The sequence below is a fragment of the Colias croceus genome, chromosome 8 (genome assembly GCF_905220415.1).
Source record: "Colias croceus chromosome 8, ilColCroc2.1".
NCBI classification, from domain to species: Eukaryota; Metazoa; Arthropoda; class Insecta; order Lepidoptera; family Pieridae; genus Colias; species Colias croceus.
This window is the reverse complement of record NC_059544.1, coordinates 1,981,718-1,993,586: the sequence shown is the minus strand read 5'-3', so window position 1 is coordinate 1,993,586 and position 11,869 is coordinate 1,981,718. Positions and strand designations below refer to the sequence as shown.

General features: G+C 32.8%; 1 protein-coding gene across 1 annotated transcript; it reads right to left on the bottom strand.

Annotated features, from left to right (window-relative positions):
* Positions 1 to 114: 114 nt before the first annotated feature.
* Positions 115 to 3,553, bottom strand: LOC123693554 (ribonuclease Oy). The gene is made up of 3 exons (XM_045638716.1): positions 3,350 to 3,553; positions 3,006 to 3,280; positions 115 to 1,295 (listed from the first exon to the last, which is right to left on the bottom strand). The coding sequence occupies exons 1-3, from the start codon at positions 3,385 to 3,387 to the stop codon at positions 823 to 825; spliced, it is 786 nt and encodes a 261-aa protein (XP_045494672.1). The 5' UTR covers positions 3,388 to 3,553; the 3' UTR covers positions 115 to 822.
* Positions 3,554 to 11,869: the final 8,316 nt, after the last annotated feature.

Sequence of the window (11,869 nt, the reverse complement as noted above, 5' to 3'; positions counted from 1 at the left end):
AAATAATACCTACATTTCGTCCGTTTCATTTTATCCATATCAGTTTAAAACTTTAAACAATACACTGATACACTGAACTAAATATGACTTGGGGTTTTATAAAATAAAACAGTCTTTCTCCCATACTTTAATATTTTATTAATGCATAAAAATTAAGTACATAAAATTTGTAAACCTGTTGTAGAATTCATCTAGATAAAAAATTATAAAGATAAACAGGAAGTCATTAATAGGTACATTGTATTATATCTATTTGCCACTTTTCATTAGTGTTGGAATAAATAAAAAAATAATATATTTTAACTGTGCATTATTGTGCATATAAAAAAAATAAAGCGTATCAAGACAAGTTCATAAATAAAATTGAAAAAGACAGTTTCATGGCAATAAGGACTAAAACGAAATAAAAAAGATAATTATCAAAAGTCTTATCTTATAAACAGTAAATAAAAAATGTAATCTACCCAGTAGTACACAGTAAATTCATTTGAAAAAAATATGGCGGCCACAATCGCAATAAGTATTTATGTTTTGGTAAATAACAGTCAATAATTATCCTTACGGAAAATCAAATCGATTGAAAACTATGTATTTTATCAAAAGGAATTTAAAAATTGATAGTACAAGCCTCATAATTCATTATCTATACAAAACAATGTAAACATTGATAGTAAAAAATTACAAATTGATTTCAACAAAAAAAGCATTATAAATTCATAACTTGAATTTAAAATGAGGTACATTTGTGTTTTGCCTTAATTATTATGTCTTATCATGCTCAACGACACTACCAATAATAGAATTCAATTATCCTTAGTTCCCTTAAAACGTGAACCATTGCAGCCAAGTGACGAATTTATACAGCTGAATGTAGAGACTATTCTCTTTATAATGGGGGTAAACTATATTCTTGCTACCGTCACAATTAGTGATAATAGAATCCTGACCAATCGTCCTCCTTCCTAATACACCATCACAATCTGACAGTTTCAAATCCTTCGTAAAACAAATACGAATTTCTGTTATGAAACTCTGTCCGTCAATTTTTCTACACTCAATCGCAGGGTCAATGTTAAGAGCTGATTTGATGGCATTGTTGATTTCAGTTATGTGGTAATCCTTACTGTTTGATGGCGAGATGTTTGCGTCATTTAGAATTTTACCCATTGAGTATTTTTCTAACCAATCCAGGCCCATAGAGAAATACTTAAATTCAGAGCTAAGAGGTTCCAAAACGGCAGCACAGGTGCCGTGTTTATTCCATTCATGAGCCCACAGTGCATAATTGGACGTACCTAAAAATAATATATTTAAAGTCATCAACCATTGTTACAAAAATTGGAAGTAGTTTCGTAATTATAATTATTAGACAGGCTTTACATTATATAACTGTAGGTGCAGAAAGTAGCAGTACTGATTCAAATTAACATGTTACATTACATCTCTAGTTTGACCCACATTATTTTGTTTTTTTAGGGCCGATTTTTCAATGCCCAGATAAACAGCTAGATAGACTTTATTCTTCAGTTAACAAAATATTCAATTTTTCAATAGACGAATAGGACTTATCTATCGAATAACAACGTTATTTGAGGAATAAATCTATCTGCTGCTCCAACGGCCAGATAGCGTGCTATTCGACGATTAGACGTTTGAGTTGACAACTGACGCGTCAAATTTGGGATATTTTCGTATGTAATAACATAGAGCGTAGAATTTTTACAATAAAGCCTCTTTTTATAAAATAATTATCAATTAAAATCATATTGAAATTGATGTTTTTGATAGTACCTACTGATGATCATGCCATTGAAAATTTGCCGGACGCTGCCTTTATGTCGTTTCCATCGTAAAATATATAAATTTTAACACAAATTTAATCAAAACTCTTTACTTGAATCAAAACAATAATCAACAATCATAGAACACAAGATAAACTTAAAATGCACTCCTGACGTGAGTCATAATGACGGTTGTTGACATATTGCAAGTTGACTCTATCCCGCTCTAACCTGACTAATTTAATATGTTTGTTTCGCCACTCCAAGAGCAGACCTGCCAATATGGAAATATTTGGTCAGATAGTTATTCATCAAATAAATCACGATTGAAAAATAGGCGAGCCGTTATGAGTTAGATAAGCAATTGAATAAATCTATTCGAGGGGTAGTTATTAGACTGTTTATCTGGGCATTGAAAAATCGGCCCTTAGTATTCTATAGGTTTGACATAGCTAAGTTGTACAATTTAAAAAGAGCCCAGTTAATATATTGTTCATTCTTTATACAATTGTTTAAAACTTTCCGCAAATTATTTACTGAGTAGAAAGTTTTACATAATGTAAAAACTGCCTACTTTTATATGCTTCTATAAAAAACTTAAACCTTGTTTTGGTTAGATGCTCTGTAACTTTAACATAAATATTTCACAAAATTTATTTTAATAAGTACTTTTGACCGCCTCCTTGGTACAGTGATTAATACGTGAGCGTAGAACCGAGGGATCCTGGGTTCGATTCCCGGTGGAGATGAACAAAAAAAAATGTCTCGGTCTGGCAGGACACAGAAGGCTGATTGCCTACTTGTCCCTAAAGAAAATCGATCAATGAAACAGATGTATAATAAATCCATCTGCCCCGTACCCCACTAGGGGACATGGGACTTCACTTTTTATTTTAATTTGAATGACTTGATACTTGATTCTTAACATCTTAGTTAATTGAAATAACTGGTTAATTAGGTAACGACAATGTGTAAGGCGAACTGGTAAAACCATTATTTACAAGGTTGATAATATCAACTTTCACAACTTAATATGCTAAAATGATTTAAACATTTGAGTTTGTGGTGTACGTTATAACTTTAATTATTATTAATTATTATTAAACAAAAGTGAAGTCATCCATTCCATCTAGCTTGACATCATTAAGAAAATGAGTCTACTCATTATTACTATGTAGTAGTCAGTCTGGTATGCTAAACATAACTGAACAATAAAATACATACCATTGAAAATGTTAGTCCACTCTTCCAGTAGTTTGTCCTCTATGGGTCTTATCTTTTCAGGATCGAAAAACCATGTTCTATTACAAAATGCAGGACCAATAGTTCCCAATTTTGTTGGCCAGATACCGTGAATTGACCATGCATCATTTTTACGTGGCATGGAGCATTTATGCATGGGGTCCATTTTCTTCCATTCCTTGCAAACTGTTGCTGGCCAGTTTTGGGTGAATATCAACAAGTCGAAATCATGGTGCGCTTGTTGAGACAATGAAACGCTAAAAAATACATAAATCAGATTGGTTTGTAACACAAAATAATACTATTGATCTTGTCTAACTACTTACCATGTAAACACAATAGAAAGTATTACATAAAAATTCATGATTGCAATAGAAACGCAAATTCATTTATTTATATACAAAAATTCATTAAAATGTAAAAAATGTCAATAAAGATAAAATTATATTTTTAAATAATTCATAATTCATTAAATTTGTGTAAATTCTCGACGTTCACTTTGCTACTGACGTCTGAACTCTGAATGTTGACATTTTTGACCCGTGTCAAACCAATGTCAAACATTGAATTGTCAACTGTCATAGCTTGACGTATAAGGTTCCTTGATACGCAGAATTTTACAAGTTACAAATACGAAGGTAGTTTGTCAAAAAATTATGTAAATATGTAATATTATTTATTTTATCTACAGTAGGGGATCTTTCTTCAAATGTTCATAACATTCAGCCATTCTATAGATACATTTTTACGTATGATTTCGTTTCTTATTTTTCTATTCGAAACACCTCATTTTAATGCCGCTCAGTTAAAAAATCATAATATTATGCCAAATATTGCAAAAAATGCAGGACATCATTGCAACATAATGATTTGGTCACTCAATCAAATATCAGGCCGCTCAAATATTATTATTTTTATATTCATATCTCAAGTTAATGTTTGTAAGTTGGTTATTTAGTTTATTGATTTCTCGTCACTTGCAGTTACTTACACTTAGTAATTCTATAACCACGTGCTCTTTATACTATCCCACTATTCATTATTTTTGTCTCTCAAAACAGCTCAAAACTATAATAATTTTAGAGTCATCTATATGCTACCTATTATTAATAATTTTATTATGATCATGCACCACGACTAGTCTATTATAATGGGATCATATTAAAATAATTTATCTTTAATCGATCCACCCCCTTTCATATGGATAGCATTGTTTACCATGTTAGGTACTTGTAATCGCAAACACCGTCCTTTTGAGCTAGGTCATGATCGACGGATGGTTCTGCACATGCGCAAATTTAAATAGGTACACGGTTATTGAGTGCAGCAACTAAAACGTCCGCGTCGTAGAACGTAATTTTCCATAATATTTTGATAGGACCTTACAGCATGCGATCAGTAATTATTGTTACGGGATTTTACGTTTTGCATACTGCCTATTGTACTGCTGTCTGGCTGGCCGCAGTGGTTGCATTTATTAGTGCGCATCTTATCTGCACAGGAAAATATCTTTAATTTAAAGTCATTTTTTAACGCGTAATTTTTAATCTTTTGCCTTTAGATATATCCATCAGACATACATTTTTTATTGCAAGACGTTTTTTTTGTTGTTAAATAGGTGCCAGACGCAATTTTTATTTCAAAATAATTAAAATATCATCGAAATAAGTGAAATTCCATCAACATGAGTCCCCGTGAAGGATAAGCAATCACTGTGTTAATTATACTAAGTATATATAAGTGCTGATTTACACAGGGTTAGTACAAATTCGAGGCAAATCAGTGCTGACCCGAAAAAAACCCTGTGTAAACAGATTTAAAGTCAGTACAGAGGCTTGAACTCAGCGCTGAGTTGAATATTCGGACACGAATATTTTAGAGTCAGTTGGCGCCCCCCGCTACCCGCGCACCCCCAAGTCAGCCAAATAAACCCCGTGTAAACAGACAAGTCAGTGCGTGGTTAGTCATTGCTGCTGCGTTGTAGAGTGACCACGTTTGCGATAAAATGACCCGTAAGCGAAGACGAAACCTTCAAATTGTTGCAATTATATGGCAAAAACGAGTGCCTTTGGGATATTAAATCCCTAAATCCATTTTCTTAACCATTGTCGTTTATTTTTAGTTATATCTCATTTTCTACAATTTCTATTAACTCATTCAACAGCAAAATTGATAAATTTTTCAACAAATAATTAAATCGTCGTTTCAGTTGTTTTCGCGAATTCATTTTTCCCACTGACTTCACAAACGTGTGGTCACCGTGAGAAACGCCAAACGCACCACTACTACTTACTTCATGTAAACAGTTAAAGTCCGTCGCGGCGCCGTAATTGGCGCTGCGACTGAGTTGTCTACTGACCCTGTGTAAATCAGCACTAATATTAATTTTACTATTTACAATTTTTTTGCAACAATCTACCATGGTGCCTCCTTTTCCCAACGAACCTCAAATAAGACGTTAAATGTAAACTTGATAAAAACCAAATACATATCATCAAATTCATATTAATACCCAAAAGTGTAATAAATATGAAAGCATCTATTAAAAATATTAGTTTACTAATTATTTAATATAAGTATTAAAAAAGGATACTATAATATAAGTAATAAAGTTATTAGTTACTTATCTTTTAAGCGGACTCATGTTGATGTAATTTCACTTATTTCGATGACATTTTAATTATTTTAAATAAAAAATTGCGTATGGCACCCATTAACAACGAATAAAACGTCTTGCAATAAAAAAATTATGTCTGACGGATCTATCTAAAGGCAAAAGATTAAAAATTACGCGTTAAAAAATGACTAAAGTTAAGTATATCTTCCTGTGCAGATAAGATGCGCACTAATAAACGCAACCACTACCGCCAGCCAGACAGCCCGGAAGAAAACAGCATATCAAAAACCCAACTATACTAAAATGACTTTTTTTTAAACGTCGCGTTGGTAGCTCCCGTACCATATATGAGAATGAAAAATAGCAGAACAAAAATAAAAAACCCTTACCTACTATCCCTTAGTTTCTAAAATAAAAATAAAACTCAGCTCTTTTAACTACTCGATTTTATTTAAGAAAATAGACCGTAAGATTTCGACTTTCGTTAGATGTTCTTACGTTTATGAAGCGTTTATGTCTTGTTTGTATACCTACTTAATCACGGATCACCTAAGTCCTAACTAATTACATCATTAATTTCATTTTATTTTATGCTCTTGATAACTAACTACGATTAATCTATACATATATAATAAATCTGTAGAAGGGTCAATTCTGTACATTGAAAATATTGAAAAAATAAATAGCAGGGGGTGTTACTGGATCGATACTAAACCCAAATATGTGATTAAAAAAATTTTTGTCTGTCTGTCTGTCTGTCTGTCTGTATGTGAAGACATCACGTGAAAACTAACGGTTCGATTTCGATGAAACTTGGTATAATTATACCTTATTATCATGGGCGTAAAATAGGATACTTTTTATCCTGGAAAAATACGTAGAAAAAAAAAATCTTAATTTTTGTGTTTTATCCATAGACGTTGTTTTGTAGAACCGCGAACACACGTTGCGTATAATTATAGGCCTAGCCGTATTTGGGTTCAATAGATATTTATAAGATGTCATTGTCAGAGTTAGGTACTCAAAATGGAGAAATAAACCATCCACGCGAAGACCAGCATCCGCGCGGACGGAGTCGCGGGCGGAAGCTAGTTATTAATATTAAAACAGACTTATTAAAGCAGCTCCCTTCACAACAACTGACCTTTACGTGGGTATTTAATGTACTGTATTGTTTTAATATCTTAGATTTTCCGTGGCTTTGCTAATTGCTTGTATGCATAAAAAATCGCATGCACGCGTGCTACTGTATGGTCTGTATGTGTAATGTAGACGCATACTGTATGTGTAATATAATCACTTCTAGTAATAATTAATTAATAATCAGCTTTAGGTACTGAATAAGAAATGGCATAAATAGCAGCAGTTAATTTTGTCCGTACCTACCTACTTCAAAATGTAGTTTACTTACAATCTAACTTCAATCTAACTACTTATTTATATGTATAGTAAATAATAAGAAATTGCGTTCTTTTTGGCTTCAGCTTTACTAATACCTACATTAAAATTAGTTATTGCAATATTGCAAATGTACTTAGTTACCTACTTACATTAAAAAAATATTTTTGCAATTTCAATGATAATCATCCTTTTAAAATGGAAACCAATCAAATGTTGCGTTCGGAAATTTAATTTCAACACAGATATGAAAACTTTTTATGAAATGTGCTAAAATTTGCCATTGCAGAGATATACCTATCTGTAAACTTGGGATTTGAGTTGATTTACTTCGTCCACAAATAATATTAATTATTTGGGTGCGTGGTTAGGGCTAGGGCACCTTGCCATGTCACCGACTCGCGGACAATGACATCGACCTTGCGAATCGTGACCCTGCGTAAGTACAGACAAATTAGGCGGGGAAACGTAAAATAGACATAGATATACCTAATATTTTTTAAGTAGGTACTACATAATAATTTTATGGTCTTTTCAGATGAAAATAGTTTTATGTTAAGAAGCATATATAACGCTTAATCATAATATATCTACGTAAGTAGGTTTTATAAGACATAAAAAAGGAGATGTGTACATATATTATCTATTACTGTTTTACATTTTTCAAAACTTGACTGAATAATGAGTCAATTTCGTTAAATTGTTAATTTCGTCTGATCAAAGGTGCAAGGTTGTATATCTGCAATTACTATCAACCTTACAAAGTATGTAATTTTAGACTTCTGCCGTTGCGCACGTGCAATAATTCCAACGGGTCAATGTCCAATAAGTTGATCATTATTTTTAATTTTTATATTATAATTTAAAGTCTAGAATTTCATATTAACTACCTAAATCTGGTAAAAGTTAATGTAGTTACGGGTTCTTGATTTGTCTGGAATAGAATATCTACTTATTAGCGATAAGCCGCCCTTGGAACAAAATATGGTAACTTTTGTATTTTTGTAAATTGTTAATAATAATATGTCAACGCTTTTAATTACAAAAAACGCGTGTGGCGTTTATAAGATTCAGACTTCAGAGACAGTCGTGCGACAGTCGCTGATTAAACTTGAAACGTTCGCAAAAAAATATATAAAATAATATTTCCTATGTTACCAGAGTTTCACCCGAATTATCGAGCGTGTTATCCCCTGTACACGGGCATTGCTCTCAATATTATAAATTAATTCAATAAAAAGTAGAAACCGCGCGTGCGCTTCCGGGCGGTATGCGGGCGCAAAAAACGCGCGGTTTGTGCTCCGTGACGCGTTTTTCTCATTAATTAACTGACTGTGCACGCGATGAGATGCCTCGCGACCGTAACGAGGATTTATTTGATCGGTTTTTAATCTTCCGGCACTGAAAGCGATACCTTCATGATGAAGGGTTGGTTTAAATGACAACCATACGCAGTAACCGAGGATTTGGAAAATAAAACAGTTATTTGTGTACCCACATTTTCATTAACGAGTTGGGTTAAAATTCTATTTATATTTTGCTTATTTTGTTATTTGGATGTCAAATGTCAAAAATATATTATAAAAAAATGATTTGAATAATTAGTGTATAAGCTGCTTTATTTGCATGTTAATATATGCGTCAGAGGTTTCCAAAAAATAGATAAAGGAGTGAGTGGTTGCTATTCGTATAAACTTTAAAATATATTTTTTAAGCACTTAGAATGACGAATACCAAAAATCGTAATTTAACGATGTGTTAGGTATTTCTTTTGCGGTATAAAAATGTTTCTCCAAATGTGTAAGCGCAAAACTTGAAAACGGCTGAACCGATTTCGTTCAAAGTTCGAACTTTTTATAATATTCCTTGAAGTACGAGGTAGGTTCTTATGGAGAGAAAATGTAAACATGTACCACGGGCGAAGCCGGGGAGGACCGCTAGTATCAATTAAAAAATAACTCTCACGGCGAAAATATTATAAAACAACAATTATTTCAGACGCAGCGAGGTCATACCTACACTTATTAATTTACCTTTACTATAAAACACTTCAATTGCCAACAAAGTGAAAGTAAAATTTTGCATATTATATTGCCAAACAATACGTGTGTGTGTTGTGAATCACACCCGAAACTTGACGAACAAAACATTCATAAGCTTTTTGTAACATACTATGCATGAATCGAATAAATATTGATGTAAGGTGACGTGACGTGATGTTTTTAAAATATAATAAGATCGAAAAGGACAAGTCCTCATCATTAGCTTTTAGTGGCAAAAAACTGTCCTAAAAAATATGAACATATTAAATACTAGCTTTCCGCCTGCGGCTTCGCCCGCGTTTTCAAAGAAAAACCCGCATAGTTCCCGTTCCCGTGGGATTTCCGTGATAAAACCTAGCCTATGTTACTCGTGGATAATGTAGCTTTCGAATGGTGAAAGAATTTTTAAAATCGGTCCAGTAGTTTATGAGCCTAATTCATTACAATCAAACAAACAAACAAAGTTTTCCTCTTTATAATAGTAGTGTAGATTATGTTTGAAAAATCGTCACGTAAGATAAATTTTATCTATCGTGACGATTTTTTTCGCTTAGGTCCCAAATTATTAGTATTTCAGCATTTATTTTTGAGTATCTTATATATTTTGTATTGTTCTATCATAGGTCCCTATACTTAAAAAAATCATCACTTTTATTCACAAATTCCAATCCTATCGAATAACTAAATAATCTAACTAAAATCTTTTCGAGTAAAGCTCACGCACCGCTATCCACGATTGCATGCAAGTTTGTTACTAACAATTCAAGTCTAAAAGTTTTGACAGCAATTTTCCTCATACCATACTGGCAAGTGGCAACACGAATAAGGCATTGCTAGATATAGCGCGCGCGCACCCTGTGACGTCAGCAGGAATTCTCACCGGAACTGACTCACGAGTGACTCACTCGTCGCAGGAATGTTACGGCCAGCTTAGTTCACTCACATTTTATTGGCTGTAATCGCTCAGTCACTGTTTGTCTTTTGCAGAATTTGAATTTGGCATTTATTTTGAAATTGCAAGAACGCGAGTAAATTGTTAGATTATCTGTGGAACTGAGATTATTAATTGAACTCCATAGAGCAATACATTGTAAAGCTTTATATAGACTATAACGTTATGTCAAGGTAACTAGATTCTCCCGCGAATTAGAATTATCTTTATCTTTTATTATCTTGCTATTTTCAGTACATTTTGCTTACTTTTAACTAAAATGGAAGGAAATCCGCGAAACCATTACGTTTGTTAAAACTTTTAAAGAATGAAGAAGAACACAGTGAAACGTTTTGACTGACAAAGGAAGATTAGCAAAAATGAGGTCATTGTTATTTATTTCTTATAATGTGGGAGTCGAGCACGCGTCAGTATGATGTAGACCAGCTCGCTCCGAGGAAGTTACAACACCATAACAATCCTTGTTAAGGGCGGTGATGGTCGCTTACCATGTGGGTGAATCTCTATCTCGGTTGCCCGCTCCGCGTCTAAAGAGGCTGTTGGGAATGTGTGATATTAAAATGTTTTGGAGGCTTTTGTCCTTTGCCATATAAATAAATTGTACAGCGTTCATACTAGATCATTTTTTATAAAAAATCAACCCTTTTCTTTTAATACGGTACGATTAATCATAAAAACACGATACTATACCAACGTGGCATCTAAATTAGCGTCCTATTAATTTTTTAACGTATTTATCATTGCGACGGAAAACATGTTTCATAATGAGTGCCTTCGTCCAATTAATGGTGTGTGTTAAATAAAAAGAAATTGTTTTCTTGTGCTCGAATCATAAGTGAACAAGCATTCATGCAAAAAGTTCGTTGGACCATGAAATAATTGATGTAAGCCTTCTAAAGATCTTGGAGATATTGTTACTCGACTTTAAAAAGACGCTATGACGCTATATATGACGATGCTTTCGCTACACTAACCAAAGTTTCGACAACTATATACTTAAAGATGTTTAACTTAAAGTTCGTTCACTAATGTTTGGTTGCAAATTAAATAAAAAAAATGTGTGCGTGTACTTGTGTACACACGTAAGAAGTGAAATTTCTTTATGACCTTATTTTTAAATAAATAATTTGTTATAAGCAACTTTACAGAAATACGTCGAATCACGCGTGGTAGGAATAAGAAAAAGATGGCGCGTAGGTAATAGAAAAATGTCACGCGTAACGAAAAAATGTTACACTAAATTTTTTTTCAACCCCGTTAAAGAAGTTTCAACTCAATTAATAAAGGCTATACTTTTATATTATTTAGCTATTTCAAATACATTGGGAATAAGTTCGACAAAAATTAAGTCTCCAAATAATTAACAATGATAAGCTAATTTTTAGAAAAATGGAAATTGGCCATGATCTCAAAAAACCTATGGAAGCTTTTATCAACTAGATTAAGTTCCTAGATTCTTCTGAGACAATGAGCGAATGTCCTGGCTCTCACTTTCTCCACCAACGCCATCAAACAATGATACCATGTGTTAATTTGATTCAATACTCTTGGCCGGATGAGCGTCCGGTCACGTCAGGTGCCTCGATGACAAATCTGCATAAACTCGGACTTGCCGCCCAAAAAATATTGAATAACTATTTTTTATATTATACTATTTTAAAGATATTTTCAAAATATAACTCATTTTTTGTAAATGTATACCGATTCAGAAAGTCATTTTTACGGACAACAATTATGAAGGAAATCGGTTATTACTCTTTCATATTTATTTTGACCTAAAAATCATAGGTCACAAGATGAAGTAACAATAGTTTGGAAAATCCAAAAGTGCACGCTT

Bases quoted from the DNA above. Each gene is read 5' to 3' on its own strand.
- LOC123693554 (XM_045638716.1), bottom strand. From the start codon at position 3,387: ATGAATTTTTATGTAATACTTTCTATTGTGTTTACATG. The intron at 3,281-3,349 runs GTAAGTAGTTAG...TGTATTTTTTAG, and splicing joins CTTTCTATTGTGTTTACATG to CGTTTCATTGTCTCAACAAG. The intron at 1,296-3,005 runs GTATGTATTTTA...TATTATTTTTAG, and splicing joins GTGGACTAACATTTTCAATG to GTACGTCCAATTATGCACTG.